This window comes from Neodiprion fabricii, chromosome 4, assembly GCF_021155785.1.
Source record: "Neodiprion fabricii isolate iyNeoFabr1 chromosome 4, iyNeoFabr1.1, whole genome shotgun sequence".
Taxonomy (NCBI): Eukaryota; Metazoa; Arthropoda; class Insecta; order Hymenoptera; family Diprionidae; genus Neodiprion; species Neodiprion fabricii.
Genome location: NC_060242.1, coordinates 35,845,089 through 35,862,346, shown reverse-complemented (window position 1 = coordinate 35,862,346; position 17,258 = coordinate 35,845,089). Strand labels below are relative to the sequence as shown.

At 39.3% G+C, this 17,258-nt stretch overlaps 1 protein-coding gene across 1 annotated transcript in view; it reads left to right on the top strand.

The window, feature by feature from the left end:
* Positions 1-831: 831 nt before the first annotated feature.
* Positions 832-17,258, top strand: part of LOC124181005 (polypyrimidine tract-binding protein 1) — a 346,021-nt gene continuing 329,594 nt past the window's right edge. Inside the window, exon 1 of the mRNA XM_046567062.1 lies at positions 832-1,196. Within this exon, the coding sequence (XP_046423018.1) occupies positions 1,189-1,196 (8 nt within the window). The 5' untranslated portion in view covers positions 832-1,188. The remainder of the gene's footprint in view (positions 1,197-17,258) is intronic.

Genomic DNA, 17,258 nt, shown 5'->3' with positions numbered 1-17,258 from the left:
AGGACCAATTTTCGACGGATACGTAGGCTCAGGAATTTAAAAATCAAGGATTGTTAATTGAAAGTGTAAACAAATAAAGAAATCGAATGAACCGGTAGCTGCTCGAGCTATAAGAAGATAATCTAATTCTTCTTCTTATTCTAGAATTGTAATACATGTAATAATGCATTGAAACGAATCAACTACTGATATTTTATCATTATGGTTTTTGTTGAGAACAAGGGTCCTGGACACACCGCAATATTTTCACTATGGGCTAATGCGGTAATAATAGTATCAACAGACATCTTGCGCATGCAGCAATGGGTGCAAGATTCTGGAATAATGAGAATGCATTAGATTATTTTCTCACCTCGAAAAACCGGTACCGTTCCATTCTATTTCCTTCTCGCTTCTTTATTTCCTCTACGTATCTTTGACGCGCGGAATTTTGCCGTTACGTCGGTATCCATTTTCACGACCTTCTTTTTACCGCCGACTGCGTGCGCTGCCGCGTCAATACGCGTCAGTAAGGGTGGATTGTCTTTACATTTTTAATCCAACGATTTGTACAACTGATAAAAGGAAGTCGAGCACGGAATTCAGTACGGGCTGATCGTCGGTCGGTGTTGTCGATCGCTTGTCGATACAGTACCATCAGAGCAGTCGGCATCGGTAGAAATCTTGCCAGGTGTCGGTGCGACTGATTCAGGTGAGCGTCGTTTGTTTTTTCGGGAACTACAGCGGTGTTCGGGTGGGCGAGTGATTGGGAGCGAGGCGAACAGGTGTCGCCACGATGACGGAGGAGCGAAAACGGTCGGATAACGTGGGGCCACTGACAATCTCGTGTACGGCTAGGTCGTCGTGTGTCGGTCGTTGGGACTATTGTCGAATAAAAGTAAAGATAGCCGGTGATTTGGTGCCGATTTAAAGCCGGGTAAGTGCCCTAGTTGTAGAGTGACAGAGCGGCAGGTTTCGGGCGGATATTTCGGGGCGTAAACAGGCCGCGGTATCGTTGCCGGATCGGTTGTCTCGGTTTGACGGCTCGGAAAGGGATTTTCGCGTGGCAGCCATATTTTCGTCACATGCAACCTGTTGTTTTGAAAGCGTGGCGGAGTGAGTGCGCCTGCAGTGACTGATCGTCGTTCATTATCGCCACTCGACACCGAGGTATCGAGGAGAGCCTGGATTCCCACTCGCGTCCCCAGGATGAACGGGTAAGTAGATGAGAGAACAGGCGGGATATTCGTTCCGCCCGCTGCGATACCGACCCAACATAACCTCGCCAAGCTACGCTACGGTTCCCTATCGCTTCTCCACGTGTGGCTAATCCTCTCGCCGCTCCTGCGTATTCGGCGCGACACGGACTTCGTCTCGCGTCGAGTGTCGCTGTCGCCCCATGCGAATCGCCGGAATACTTGACCCCGCCGTCTCGCCCGTTATTGAAAGCCCTTCCCTTATCCCTCCCCCTCCCCTTCCCCCCCTCTCCTACTTTCATCCACTCTCACTCCTCCTTTGCAGCGTCGCCGAATTGAATCAGTTGCCGCAGCGCGCGTCGAAGTGGACCGCTAAGAGAGCCAAAGAGTGTCTCGCTCTTCTCTTGGCATTTACCGATATTTGTATCGAGGATTAATCGAACGGCGGCGCGATTCAAGAGTTGGAAACGGAGATAAACCGTTTCATCAATATCCAGCAGTGTTATTTGCGCCCAATGATCGTTAAGGGGATGTTCTGGTCGATTTCATCGTTGACGTATGTATACCTCCAAATATCGGAGCCCACGTGTCTGAAATGCAAAAATGGGTTTAACCGACCCATTCTATACACAGTTCTGAATTAAAAAACATTCCAATAGATTTTCACTTGACGCAGAAATATAGAAATGGCATGAATTATACGAATTTACTATTGCGATTTCGTAGAATCCGTACTGTTTCTTTATTTCTACGTTAAATGAAAATCTATTTTATTATTTTTATTCAGAATTGTTTATAGATTGAGACTGTTGAGCCCTTTTACGCGTTTGAGATACGTGGGCTTCGATATTTGGAGATATATACGTCAACGTTGAAATCAACTAGATCACCTCCTTAACAAGAATAAGCGATATCTGCGATGTTAATAGAATAAGCCCCAGAGCGTTAGAATGAAAGAAAAAAATTCCGAAGTTTACAATTAGTCACTTCCAACGTTCTAATTACAAAATCTTTTCTCAAATTGTTGATGCGTAGTTTGTTTGATTCGAATTTGCTCGGAATCATTCCGCTTACACGATACGGACCATATTGTTTCATTCGAGATCATCATCATTGGCGCAAATAATATCACCGGAGACTTTTCAAACGGTTTTTCCTCTCCTCCCAACTTTTGATTCAAATGATTCGGCCAGGAACACGTGCCTCTCGAATGTCTGTATAACGATACCTGCTCCATCTATAAGAGTGTCTGTAGGGTGTTTGAATTACCTCCGAGTTTATTTAGGTATTGTTTGCTCAAAGCCGGTCTTTTTACTATTCACAATTACTGATGATTTATACCGGCTCATTTTAATCCAATGAACATACACCACCTATACGAAACGGTTTTATGTAGTGTAATCTGGACGTTTGAAGGAGAGCATCGGAAAATGTTCGCACGATGTTATTACGACAACCCGTGACAGGCAAACATTCAAACCGTATACATCTCGTCGCAATGAGTGTAACAAATACCCAGTGAAAATTAATTTCGAATATCTCAGCTTCCAATAGAGCTGGCGAGATTTTTTTTCTAAATTTAAAGATCAGACAATTCTGCATAATAAGGTTGTATTATGAAAGTAATCAGGTTGAATTAAACAAATAAAATTGAACGTTGAAAGGGTTCAATACTTACAGTCTGCTCCAAGGGTACAAGATTTTGAGAAAGGGAGGGGGAGATTTACCCTTATTACCTACCAAGGAATAAAAAATACAATTATTTACGACCAGACACCTATGTTTGAAATTTACAAAAAGGGCAGAGATATGCTGTATGTACCGTGCTGAATATTTGATATCGTTTATTCGCAAGTTGTTTTGTAAACGTTATATGCATACATGTACATACATTTACAAATAACCTTAGCAAAGGAGGATTAGCGTCAATTTTTATCTAAGCATATGTTTATAGCAATCCGAACTCAAAAGACTTTGAGAATGATTACTGATTGGAAAACGTCCCAATGTTCAATATTAATGTGGTAATTTGTTGTATTTGTTATATTTTCGATGTATTGTGCGTTCGTGAAATCCTTTGGCAAACTCGGCTCTTGAAACGAGAAACGAATAATTGGGTAGACGAATAGCAATCGAAAATTGTTGACCGCACAATTTCACTTTTTACGTGAAAAAAGTCCCTGCTTTTACTTTTGTCGAATTAGTTGGTCGTTAAGCGCTTTACGATCTAGTGCGTAATCGATTCTATACCATGAACCGGTTCCCCTTTGTACTGGGAATAATATTTACGTGATATTCAACAACTGCTGGTTGGAAATACATTTGCAATCGTTTTGTAGTACCGATCAAATTTTATTGTGCATCGAGTCGTTGTTGCCGTTTTTTCATCAAATTTTAGTCGGCAAGCTCTGGTTTTCATTTTGTCTTAAAAATTTGCACTGCCGGAAAATCTGACGTATTGACCGTTGAACGTTTTTTTTTAGAAAGTTATGTCTACGTGGATTGATAATGATCTTAAGATTCAAACCTTATTTGTACTTTTGAAAAGTACGAGGAAAAATTTGAAATTTATCTCAATGAACTGGCAACAAATCTACCTACCTAGTAGGTAGAAAATTGAAGAAATTCAAGCCTGTCGATCTATGCGAGCGATTTCCGTAAATCAAATCAAACAATGAAACAATAACGAAAATAAAAGGATAAAGCAGTAATGGATGCGCGCTCTGAACTTTTTCATGTCAACCACCCAACAAGATTATTTATTGTTATTATATAATAGTTTGTAATTACGCGATACAGGAAAAAAAAAACAAAATGACATAAATAAATACGTTTCAGAAGTGAAACATGAACGCCCTCGAATTACAGACTACGAGTATATATCGTAGGTATTCAACCGAATGATTTTCACAATTGGATTAATTAGCGTAGATTGCGTGTTAATTATTATGGAGTTGCAAAAATGGCGTAGCTCGATTTTTTTTAAACCGACGGCCAAAGAGCATCTCGTACGCACGCAAATTATTTGATCGATATTATATGAAACGGGTTTTGAAGGGGGCGAAAAATATACTCGAAGTGTGCCGATATGAATGAGGGGAAAATTGATTATTAGCTTCAATCACAAGCGACTAAACGAATAAATACTCGTATCAACAATAAGATCAAACACAAGTGAGGTTCGTCGTCCTCTCATTTTTGTTCATCGTAATTTGAAAGCATGGTGCGTGTCGTCGATAGTCACGTGACAATTCCATAGCAATGGGAATGGCATCGATCGAAACCGGGTAGCAGATACGCATATACTCACATCGGCACATACTATTACTACATAATTTATGGTAGAGTCGCAGAGTTGTATTATTAGCCCAACTATCGTTCAGTTCAGTTTATATTACACGCATCCTCGCCGGCAGCAATATAACAACCGAATACTCGTAGGAAATCGAATAAAACGATCGAGTCGTTCAACCAGTCAAATAACCACACAGCCCGCGATTTCGTCAATATGGTTGTTGTTAATATTTACCGATCGTCGGTTATTATTATAATGCAAAGAGGCGCGCAACGATTAGCTAGACAAATTTGCCTTGCCGGGCGATTTAGCCTGTACCTGTATAACCGGAGTAGATTTGGTCTACAAACTTGTCCTCGTTCTACACAAAAATTACGCTGCGCGTGTGCAGTTCTCTTGAAAGCCGACAAAATTGATGATATATGCGTCTCGAAATAGCGCATGCATAAATCATGCATGGTATTGAAATCGCGCAGGGGAAAAGAAAATCCCGAGATCTTGAGTCAGATCGGATTTCTATATTTTCGGATATTACACCGACAACAGTATTTATAATTTTAACGAACAGATCATTGCCTCGAGGCTCTGCATTCACGGCATACGAAATTATACCGTACGGCGAATATTCCCCATCGGCTCGTCGCTCGTCGTAAACTCAACGAGCAATAACACCGGCATGCCGGCACCAGCTTCTCCCATCTGTAGGACTAATCTACGTCGTATGAGTATGAGCGTCCGCAAAATCTATAGACACAATGCCACGTGCGGAATGGCCGCAGATGTACGCCAGTGTACATAAATTAAAAAAAAACTAAATCCGCTCGGCGGGCGTTTCAAATTTGGCGATTATGTAAACCTGACTCAACCTATTTGCTGATCGTAACGTAGTACGTAACGATAGCTCACTGCTTTTCGATATTATGCCAACGGATCCCGTTCCAACCAAAGTATATTTATAACCATGGTAAACCGTTTTCCGCAGGTCGTCAAAGTTCGTAAATATAATATGTAACTATAAAAAAATTAGAAATGTTGCAGCAAAAATTTTCGAACAACAAAAAATCAAAAACTCGAACGAATAACGATCGTGCCAATTATTATACTATGACTGTCTTTTGCAGATATCTCAAGCATTGAAATTCTTCGGTAAATTAATTTCTATAAAGCGTTTGAAGATAAGATTTTTGAACAACTTGTCGAACATTTTCATCTCCGGAGTTTTTACGCTCCCGCTGTGAGTAGGTATAAATCGGTAACTTGATCTACGTGAATCGTGAGTCGTGAAAATTTTCATCTCACATCCGGTCCGGTATGCAGTTCACAAATATTGTATAAGCTGTAATACTTTGAAGAAGATTCATGAATATTAATCGGCTAGATTCATTAGTGCCTCCTGACTGAGCAACCGACAGACCATTCGCCACACAAGTTGCATGTGATTCGTGTACATATGAGTGATTCCACGTCAAATCGAACAGTTTTTTCGCCTCGATGTTTCCGATATTTCGCCATAATTTCTGTAACAGATTTTAATGAAAGACGTAAATTAATCGATCATTAAAAAATTTCGCCCAAATTTCCCAAGTTACACGGTAAAAACCTCGTGATCTCGTACGGCCAGTACTCTTATGGTGCACTCATCGCGACTCGATTGAGGCGTGGCTTTCACAATTAGCCTCCTCGTCGCTGGCCATTGGCTATAAGCTGACCGCAGCCGCGATAAGTAGGTACCTATCCTCCGGAAGATTTCGGCGCGAGTATCATTCTCTTCGTCGTCTCGGTAAGCTATTGGTCGGTTCTTATCTTGTACGGAATGAGCAATGACGCTAGTCACTTTTTGCGGTATCGCCGCTCATTGCTAATGGATGGAAATTGTAAAAATTCGTAACTCACCGAATTGTGTGGAAATGTCGACGGTATTTTTTTTATTTTCGCTTCCAAGCTTGAAAAGTCTCGTATTCGATAAACAAAATACGCATTCGAATTTTTCACTTGTTTTTACAATGACTTAACGCTGCTCAAGAGAAGAGAAGAAATAATTAAGATTCCCGCTGAACGAAAAAATAACTATCTTTTATCTCACGCATATACTTTGCGATACAATACTTCTGATCGAAATTTATCCGGATTGCACGTGTAAGGAGATGCGTCAATTGTCAAGGGGATGAATTGTGCAATGTCCTGATTATTGCGTTCGCCGTCTAATCGATACTTAAGGAAGTCTAATCCCGAACTCTAATCCCGATTTATGCGCGCGTAAAACTCGCTAATTCAAACTAATTTACAATTATGTATATAGTTTCGGCAAACGTTATATGTAAGAAGTGAGGAGGGGAGGTGAGGAGAGGGGGGGATGTGTTACGTTACGTTACGTGTGTAATGACATGTGACATGGATATATCGCTGGTAGGTTATGCTTGCGGGCAAACACCGGGATCTTCTCAGGTTAAATTAAACCGATGTGAATTGGTATGTTGTAGATTCCCCGCATAACGCAGCTCGAGGGTTTTTGGCGACAAAATTGTCCTCGCTTCGCTTTAACGATCTCGTTTCGACGGTAATAGAACGACGTGGCAAAATGCCATCACGCTCTGCACTTACATACCCAGAATCTTCGAGTATACGTACACGATCAGTTATGATACGCTGTTAAACGTGTTTGTTGTAAAATTTACTCAACACGTGTAGGGAGCCTTATCCGTATACGGTATGGTTAATTAACGATTCATTTGTTTTGTCACATTACAAAGGAAATTTTTAACGTCAATGTACCCTGTAAAAGCGATATGAATGTACATTTGCGTATTCATTTTAGTGAACATTGCGATGTGTTGTCTCTCGAATTTCTATCTTCCACTTTATTTTATTAAGGTTATTTATTTATTTGGTTCGTTAAGAGAAGTCTCGTCAATTTCTTTTAAGATAAATTGGTTCTTTTTTTGAGGTGTTTCCTTTTAAGTTTTGTGAATTTTTGCTGGTTAAATCCTGGTCTTTCGTTTTATGGAAGAATTTTCCGTTTAGATAAACTAAAGTTGCCAGAATCTCTCTGATGAACTCTCACAACAGAGGTGGAACGGCTTAAATTGAATAATGAATTGAAATAAAATTTTCCAGTACACTTGATGACACCAGCGATACGAAATTCGTGAATAACTTTATTTATTATTCGCAAAACGTCTCAATTTTTACAACATGCTTTACCGAATGCCTTCTCCTCCCTTTTCACAACGATCCCGTGAAAAGAGCGTTGTTTATCAATCTTGAACTTATTTTCTATCAATGAAACACTTACAAGTAACTCTAAATTAACTTAGAACTAATTTACAAACTATAAACCAATGAACAAGTCTTTCCTACAGAACGTGGTAAACTGAATTTTCCGTAGAGATTTAGTAATTTCAAAAAACTAAGGGCCATTAAAGTGTAGAGTATTTTTTTATATTCAGGACAGATACACATCGCTTTCTTTTTTGTTTAGCCTAATTATAATCAACTCCCTGATGACTAAAACGTATCTTGAATTTAATCGAGAAACGCCGCTTGCGCCAATCGCTCGCATGAAAAGTGAACCAATCTTTCATAACTTATGTTGATTTAGGAACAATTCTCGTTCGCTTGACTTTTAAAATTACGTATCATCTAGTATTGAAAAAATGATTATTAAGGCAATTCGTAAAACAAAATTACGAATTTAAATTTCAATTATGTGAATTTTTCTTTCCTCGCCTCTTCTATGTGTTTCACAACTCGAAAACGGTTCCGATCTGTGATTTGTGACAGGAAAATTGTAAACAAAATGATAATGATTCAGTAGAAACCCCGAGTAAAGTTATGCGCATATTTAGTACATTTACAAAAATATACAAGAAATTTCGAACAATATTAGTGTAATTAACACACAAATAGTATTTATACGACAAGTTTGGCAAATTTGAAAAGCAGTTGCGTATTTTTTCAACAAGGATTTTAAAATTTCTGATTTTGTTATTAGATTTTTTTTTAAACGTATGGCGATTCCACTTTGCTACTCAGAAATTCTACGTTTGCTCTAATTTTGCTTAACAAAAGTGTAGTAAAATCACAAACACTTCTAACAGTGTATACATGGGTCCTGTTGCTGTTCATATTACTGTTTCTTATTTTTATACATACGTAGATATAGTTAATTTTCAAATGGGTGTGATTTTCGGAACGAAGCCTCTTGCATCTAATGATGCATAATAATACCTACGTCAGCTTCGTGTTTGGAGACAAAGACTTGTACAAGAAATTATTCAAACATCAGTAAATGAGAACAAAAAAAAAAAAAATAAATTAATCGACTCTCCGAACGCACTGATAAAAATTTGTGTACGGTACTTCCTATACTGTATTGAAAGTTTTATTCGGATACGGAACAATGAACGCACTATACATTTACTGTCTACGCAATTTACAAATACAATAAATTTACTACACAATTTACTGAATTCAAATTACTTTTTTGTATTTTTCCTATGAATTTTAGTATTATCAAAAATTTTCATTTTAAATTTAAGACAAATACATAGTAATTCACATCGCTGCACCGAATTTGTATATTTCCAACCTGATTCATAAATTGACTGAAATTACAGTACAGTTTGTACACTAAACGTGTACTAAATTCACAATCATTTTCAACAATGTTATTTATTCAAAAACTGAATAAAACAATCAAACGAATCAACTATAAATATAAATTTTCACACGCAAGGGAGGAAATGTATAACATAATACAAAATATCACACGCGAGTAAATTCGGCATAATTCGGCATAATTCGGTGTTGTGTGTGTATATATATATATATATAAGCGTAAAAGGTGAGGGAAGAAATTTAATCAAAATACTGTTCGAACCCCGGGGTTGGGGGGTTGATAATTGTAACGCGGATCATTGACTGCTGGGCTGATCAACCCCGTGTAAATACTTCCTATCGATGCCGCACTGCACGCGGCGCCGAATAACCCTGTGAATATAATTCCAGGATTGCGCGCGCGTTCCCTGCTGCATGGTGCACCCTCGGGGGGATGCTGGGCGAGGCGGGGGTGGAGGGTGTGGGAGGGGAGGGCATGAATACCCGGTGATTGCCGACGGCGTAGGCAGGCAGAGCGTGACGAGTGCCGAGGATATATGTAGAGGCCTGCATGTCGGGACGTACTGACCAGTGCAAACGGTTGCCGGTTCAAATTACCCTCCGTGCTACGAGTATTACCTACGCTACTCGCGGGCCTCGATTATTAAACTTTTCCCCGTTACCACCGCCGATTACACATTCGCGAATATCGGCCTCGATTCAATCCCATTTCTCTTTCATCCTTATTATTATTTCTCCGTTAACAGGCTCGTCGAACAAACCTACCCGACCACGTTAAACCCGTTTAGATTTTTTCCCAAAAACGTCAAGGTGAAAAATCATGAAAAACTTGAGGGAAAAATCACAATATCATATTTCTCTTCGACATGCTTCCCTGAGGATGTGAAACGTAAACACGTTGTAGAATCTTTCCAACTGTAGCTGTAAGTAACTGTAAACTGATAACATGATGACGATAATAATAGTAATAGTAATAATAATATTTGAATTCGAACATGTTAAAACTGACCGTTCTCCGCGTATGCGAAAAACCTCAGATCGAGTCATAGATCTAATAATGTAGAAAGAAAAATCATTGTGACTCCTCTGCTTTTTAAAAACAGTATCTAAAGGGAGATTTTATCGCTCTCCGTAGATTTGCGTTGAGAGTAAAATGTTTCCCGTTGTCAACGCGTCTTTGCCGCGTTGAAGTAATCGCAGCCAACCGTGCAAGCTCGTACTCGCTTAAGTTGTTAAAAATATGACAAATATTTTTTTTTTTCCACGTTTCTTTTTTTCGCAGAGAAGAAAAGCCGGACAACTCACCGCGGGGAATCGTCACAGTTGGGATATAATATCCGGGGCGAAAATGTGCGTAGAACGGGCGGCGTCGAGGCGACTTTATCGTCGCGTGTCAGTGCATTACATGTTTCATCACGTTGTACGTCGCGGTTACCTGGCGGCGTGTTTTACGTTCGTTCAGAGTGGACGACGTGCGGTTGTGTCGGCGGATTCCTTTGGGGGTCGTGCGCGTGTATCCGATGAAACGAGTTGGTACCTTCACGAAGCCTCGCGTAGATACGTACACGCGCCATCGTCCGAGTCGTGTCGTTGCACGTTGTTCCAACTGGTGCAGGGGTTGGGTAATTTACGCGATTCTCATCTAGAGGCTTTTAGCGTCACTCACCGCGGCCCCATCCGGCCTCCTATCACAATTTACGAAGTGTGTATGTAACGTATGCTTAATGAATCCTAAATCCGACGGGGACGAACCGCGGCATTGGCCTCGTCTCTGTGTATGTACTGTAAACTACACGTATGATATTATACATATGTGACGTCGTGGTATCTCGCGATAATCATTTGTCTGTTGAGAACCCAACGAATGCTCCTCGAGCTGTGTAATTGACGTGCGTTTATATATCGATGCTTATAATACGCTGGATGTACCGTGCAAACGCGTAAGTATCTGTACGTATAGGATTATGTGGTATGTAATTTAATGCCGCACAACTTGCAACTCGATATTACAACGCAAGTTCACGTAGCACGGTAATTAAGGGCTTTTAGAGGGTGCTTAAAACCATATCTTTAATAATAAGCTGCTCGGTGTAAACTATATGTACTTAATAATATCTTCGGTTAATTTCATTTGTTTTTTGAATCCTGACGTTACGAGGCATGACGTACAACAAAAATGTACGTTTGGCTCGGTAGGTTGATTCGTTTAACAATGAATGAAACGCCTTTTTATTCGTCCGTTTATCTGCCCACCTGGAGAATTAAAATCATTAAAGAAAATCAAACTTACGATCTCTTATGTATGCTCATGCATGGGTACCACTTGTTCTATGCTTTATCGGCAATCGATCTGTACAGCATTAGCGGAAATGAATTTATTGTCAGCCACACAAAATATGAACTAAACGGTGCGTAACATCGGACGAGTCATCTTGTATCTGCCTTCGTGTCACTTGTACGTGATACGTGATATTTATAGCTGGGGATAGAATTCGGAACAACCTCCGTATTATAATTTGACACTGATAATTATTGCCGTATCAACAATCGGTTCCAGCATCGAGGCGTGTACAACGTTGTAGAGGCAGACAAAAGATACCTAATATTAGCGGAGCCAATTACATGTCGATAGATGCTATCACGAGTTACAGCGTAAGGAGACGTTCTCTAGTTGCTGCTTCGATACTCGATATGTTATAAAAAAAAACACTAAATTTTATCGCAATCTTTCAGAGGCTATAATCTTGTACGCGATATTTCAGTCGCGTTTTTTTCAGTTTCTATGGCTTTGTCGATTAACCGGAAACTTATTCCGTCAAAGCCTAAATTTCGATAAAATTTGGATACCGACAATCCCCAATTCAAGGAGTTTTCCGTTCAAGTAATCGTGGTGTCAATACCATTCGAAATGATTTCGTAATTTCGGAAATCACACTAAAATCAGTAATATTGAAATAAAATTCTACGTCAGGAATCATTGGTAGTAATGAGAAATCAATTAGGATCATACAGAAATTACTTTGTTACCTTTAGAAATTATATGAAATGTTAAAAACCATGAGAAATCACCCAATCAAAGTAATTTTAGTCAAGTAATCTCCCGTAATCTTCCCTACACCTAAAAAATCATGATGTTGAAGTTAGTAACGTTACTGCAAACGACGCATGTTTGGAAAAAATCGTTACTTTACATCTTCAAGTAGGTCTGAAATTTAGTAAACCACAACAAACAAAATATACTTATATTTTGCAAAGCCAATTCCTCAAAATTTATTATAAAATAACATGCAATAATAATTTCTCCATAGTTTTCCTCTCGCTGTATTGTGACATTAGCATTACCAACTTCATAAGAGATCAGGGAAAACTCGTGAAGTTACAGCGATTTTAAGACGCGACGACGACGCTACGAAGTTAGCTTCAAGTCCCTTTCTTTATATTATTCACATGTTTTCATAACAAATTTATATCTCAACTAGAGAATTTTTTTTATTCAAAGTGATTGAAATGAGTGAAATAAGGGAAAGCATTGCTATGCACGTTACATAAAATTGGCGATAATATGAAGATTACATCACGGGTGATGAATCGCGTCGGGAATCGATCCGATCTTCCGCTAATTATAAGCGTTACATGGGCTGAGATGGAACAGATGCCGTTGAAGTTTGACTAAAGCTTTGAAAAGTGAGGCGTGAAGCCCGTAGTCACTTCATAAAATGTAAGTAATCGTGAAATATTGTAACAATGGCGTCACGTTTCTCTTAGCGAAACAACCCCTGCTCCAATTTGTATCATCCCAAGTCATAAAGGCCAGAGTATAAATTTGGGATGTCGCGTAATCGTCAATCTTTATACGAATGTAAGTACGCAACTTCGTTCCGATCTCATATATGGTTATGGAACGAGGCTTGAGTTCGGCTGTTTTGACGTAAGTCGATTTCTGAGAATTTATTTTCGTATCGCACGCGGGAGCACCGAAGTCAAATTTTGCATTTGCCCTTTTCACGGTTTAATTCGTTTCACCGAGTATTGGAAACCGTCCTCGTGACGTCAGAGCCTGGTTGTCGGCGCCATTTTATACCACGTAACCTAAGTTCGTAATTTTAACGTTAGTCAGATCGTTTTTCGAATTCTTGGGGTTTCAAATCACTGATGTTGGGTAAATTAATGATAGGTACGTAATAAATAACATACCTGTTCTACTAAGTACCGCATCACTTTGATTTTTTTTTCAAAGTGACAGTCCCAATAACAAATCCTGTATTTTTCAAAGGACTCGGTTTGTTTTCGATCTTCCGAAAAGCTCAGTTTTCTCGACATCGTACACCAGACTGCGCTTTCCGCCATGGCCCAGGATGTATCCATCCTTCTTCCTACGTTGTAGGTATACCGTAAGACGTAGGGACGCATGGTCATTGTTCGGTAATGTCCTGATTAAAACGGACACCGGGCACACATTCGTTCTCCCCGAGTAACCCCTGAACCTTCGATTGTATCCCCATTACCCTCGCCTCCGCCCGGGGTTGCCGCTCGGATAAACCTCAATTATACCTCCACTCCTGGAGTTACCTGGAGGGTGCTACGTCAGTTCCTCCGTGTTTCGTGTGCGCAAGTAATTTCGCGCACGTATACAAGCGCAAAGAAATTACTGTAGCAAAAAGAGAAACGGACAAGGAAAGTCGTTCCGTGGAAAAATACGGAGGAATTATATTACGTACTTTGAAAATCGCATCAAATTTTCATTACTTTTACCTGAAAATCGGATAAACTTGTTTTCGAATAAGTATTTCGAAGTGTGTGTCACATTTCTGACAGCAGCATCTTAACCGTCTGTACACGGTAAAAAATAATTCGCCTGACTAGTCAATCTTATTGTGGATACAAAAAGCAGCGAAAATTTGGGCTGTCGAAGCGAGAAGTTTTACTAAATTATCAAACGTTTTTTCAACAATCAGTCAAGTGGGCTTCCCGACGTATAAGCAAACCCGTTATTTAATATTTTAACTTGCGAGATTTTTTAATGTTGCACTAAATTTTCTTACCCTCTCCATATCGACACTGACGGTGAAATTTGCTGACCCAGCGAATTATTTTCTTCTCTACGTGTAGGTATACGTTTGTCGTCAAATTTTGTTTTTCCCCTGTTCACGTTACAGGTACGTGTTTGCAGAATCGGATTTACCTGATTTTCCCTTCGAATTTATCCTGAATGTTCACCGCACAGCACAAATTTTCTCTCATACAAAGTAATAATCAGATCACTATAGCTCGCCGGTCTCGTTATATCGGCGGTTCTGCCATCGATTTCGAGATGCATAATTTATTTTTCATCGTTGCAGTTGTACACATAGATTTATAGAGAAAGCAGCAGCAGCAAGGGGAAAATAGACCAGAATTGGTTCATTTGTTGAATCGTTTATTGCCGGGAATATCCTGGCGTGTATTCCTGCAGGTTAGTCGTGATTTTATCTAGGCGCGTGTAATGCCGGCTTTGTACACAGTTTACGATCGGTAAGTACCTACCGCCCAACCGTAAATGTGTATGTGTATGATATGTGGTGCTCCAGGTGCGCAGGTTTAGATTATAGATAGTATACGTGTATACATACTCCGCAACTTGTTCAACGAATGGGTCAACAACTTCCAATCAATTGATTATCATTTGTTATCGATCTCTAATCCAGCCTCCGGCCTCGTAACTAATTTTAAGCCCATTGTAGTCGAACACCAGTGTTTGCACGGTCTACCTACCATCCACTTCCCCGTAAACACCAAAACTGAACAGACCACCGTGAAACGGCTCCATGCGTCGACGTTTCCACCCCCGAGGATGGCGCGACGCGGCGAGCTAAGTGGATTCCGAAATTTACCCTCTTCCATTCTTTTGCATTTATGACGCTGCAGGCTTAAAAGGATATTTTTCATTTTTCTCAGCTCCGTCGCGCCGCGTGATCAAAATCTAGGAACCTGTGTTGCATAGATTTCACGTATCGTCGGATGGACACCATTTGTAGCAATACAGTTGTTGGAGTTCTTCGGTATATTATAATCCTACACTCATGTACGATCACAAATTTTTGTCTCTCTGTCGTTTAAAGTTTACCGAAGTTGGAACTTATTGGGTAGGATTATGAAAATTTTACCGAAACGTGCCAAGAGGTTCTTTTTTTTTGCCGTTCTCTAATAACAGTCTTCAATAAAAATTGCAAAAAAACCTCGAAAATTGCAGAATTGGTTTTAATTTTTCGGAAATTAAACGTTAAATATCAGAAAACACGTAGAATTATTTTATAATCTTAAAAAATCGGTATCGCACGTGAAAAATTTATTTAGGTAATAATAAAATATACGTGTCCGCTTATTTTGGCCAAGATAGAGCATACTTCAGTTACGAGCAATTCTGGAATATGACCTCCGCTGGCCTGCATGATTTGAGATGGATTCAGCCATAAGAATATTGTATTACGTACACGGGAACGTGTTTTATTTGTGCACGCGACGTTACTTGCCTTTGAGAAATTCAAACGAGCCGTATGAAGAATAATAGAGAAAGACGAGGATCAATCGGAGGAAGATGAGGTGGACGCGGATGAGGTTGAGGATGAGACGCGCAAGATTGTCGAAAAAATTGAAATAAAAGATTCGGGCACTCGAACAAAATGAAAGGCTAGGGAGACAAAAAAGCACAAGCATGTTACAAAAAAAAAAAAAAAAAAATTCGAAGAAAGTCGGAGAAAAGAAATTTCCTGACGTCTGTCTCGTGCCCTGAGGTGCTGTGCCTGTTGATGATTTTGTGCGAGTCCCCGCGGCTTCTTTATTCGCGAAATCGCGGAACGAAACTCGAAACTGCTTTTTAATCTTGTACATTATGCCGCATGTATGTGTGGTATATAATGTTCCTAAAATGTATAATACAGGATAAAAAGTTGAGGTTCGCGTTACGTTATGTATTATTTGAGATGTGTTGAGCGTTTTATCGTATGCATGTGTGATGTGTATAAACTCAAGTAATATGTATGAGGCATTCCACCCCAAACCGAACTACGTCTGACACGCAGACTTTTTTTCATATTTAAGTACGGTGTAGAGTGTGCAAAAAAATTGTCCTTCGCTGCGTTTTAGATTTGTTGGCCCATGGGTTTGATTTTTACTGCTTCCAAAAACACGAAAACCCAATTGTCGAATAAATAGCCGTAATCGATTGGCCTTAATTTAATTGTTCTCGTAAATTCTTTGTTAAAAAACGAAAATTTCGAAAGCAAGATAGAAATGGGCAAGATTTTGGTTTAGAAGCTACAGGCGAAAATAATAAAAAAATTAGAAAAATCGAATTAAATATAAATTTACAGAATTCACTTTCATATTTTATACGTTTTTTTCTCACTTTTCAATTACTTGGTTCGCTTATACCTTGTACACCAAAAGTTTGCCCATTTCTATCTTTGTTTCAAAATTTTCTTGTTTTAACAAAAAATTCATGAGAACAATTCAATGCCAATGAATTAGAGCTATTTATTCGAAAATTTGGTTTTCGCGTTCGTGGAAGCAATCAAAATCAAACCCGTGGTCAAAAAAATATAAAATTGGGTGAAAGATGTTCTCTTTGTACACTTTATACCCTGCGTAAAAATTTTTAAAATCGCCAATGATCATAGGTAGGTCGGTTTGATGTGGAATGCCTCATATATACAGCACCAGCCCGTACGAGTATACCTTGTGCACAGAAACGTGCCTCTGTACGCGTTTATTATATACCCTGCGGGTACCTAATTTGTGAAAACTATTATAAAACAATGTTATTCTTTCATTTTATTCGAAACCTCCAGCTACATTACATCTGCGGAGATGGAAATCGCCCTGCGGCCAGGTGAAGAACCTCGATACAATATAATAATAATTTTCATAACAATAATAACAATTACAGTACGAATTTATACACCGTGATGCGTACGGTCTTTTTATATATCACGTGTACAGTGACATGCATTTCGAAATGAAAGAAAAAAGCATATTTGTTTCATTGCATACTGAAACATCTTACGGTAATTCTCGATGAAATCTTTTCGCCTCATCGCTGGCCTCTGATATTATTATTATTATTATTATGCAAAATACAACAGACGTAAAATAGTAACTAGTGGAATCTTTTCAATGTTTGAGAGAAAATTTTC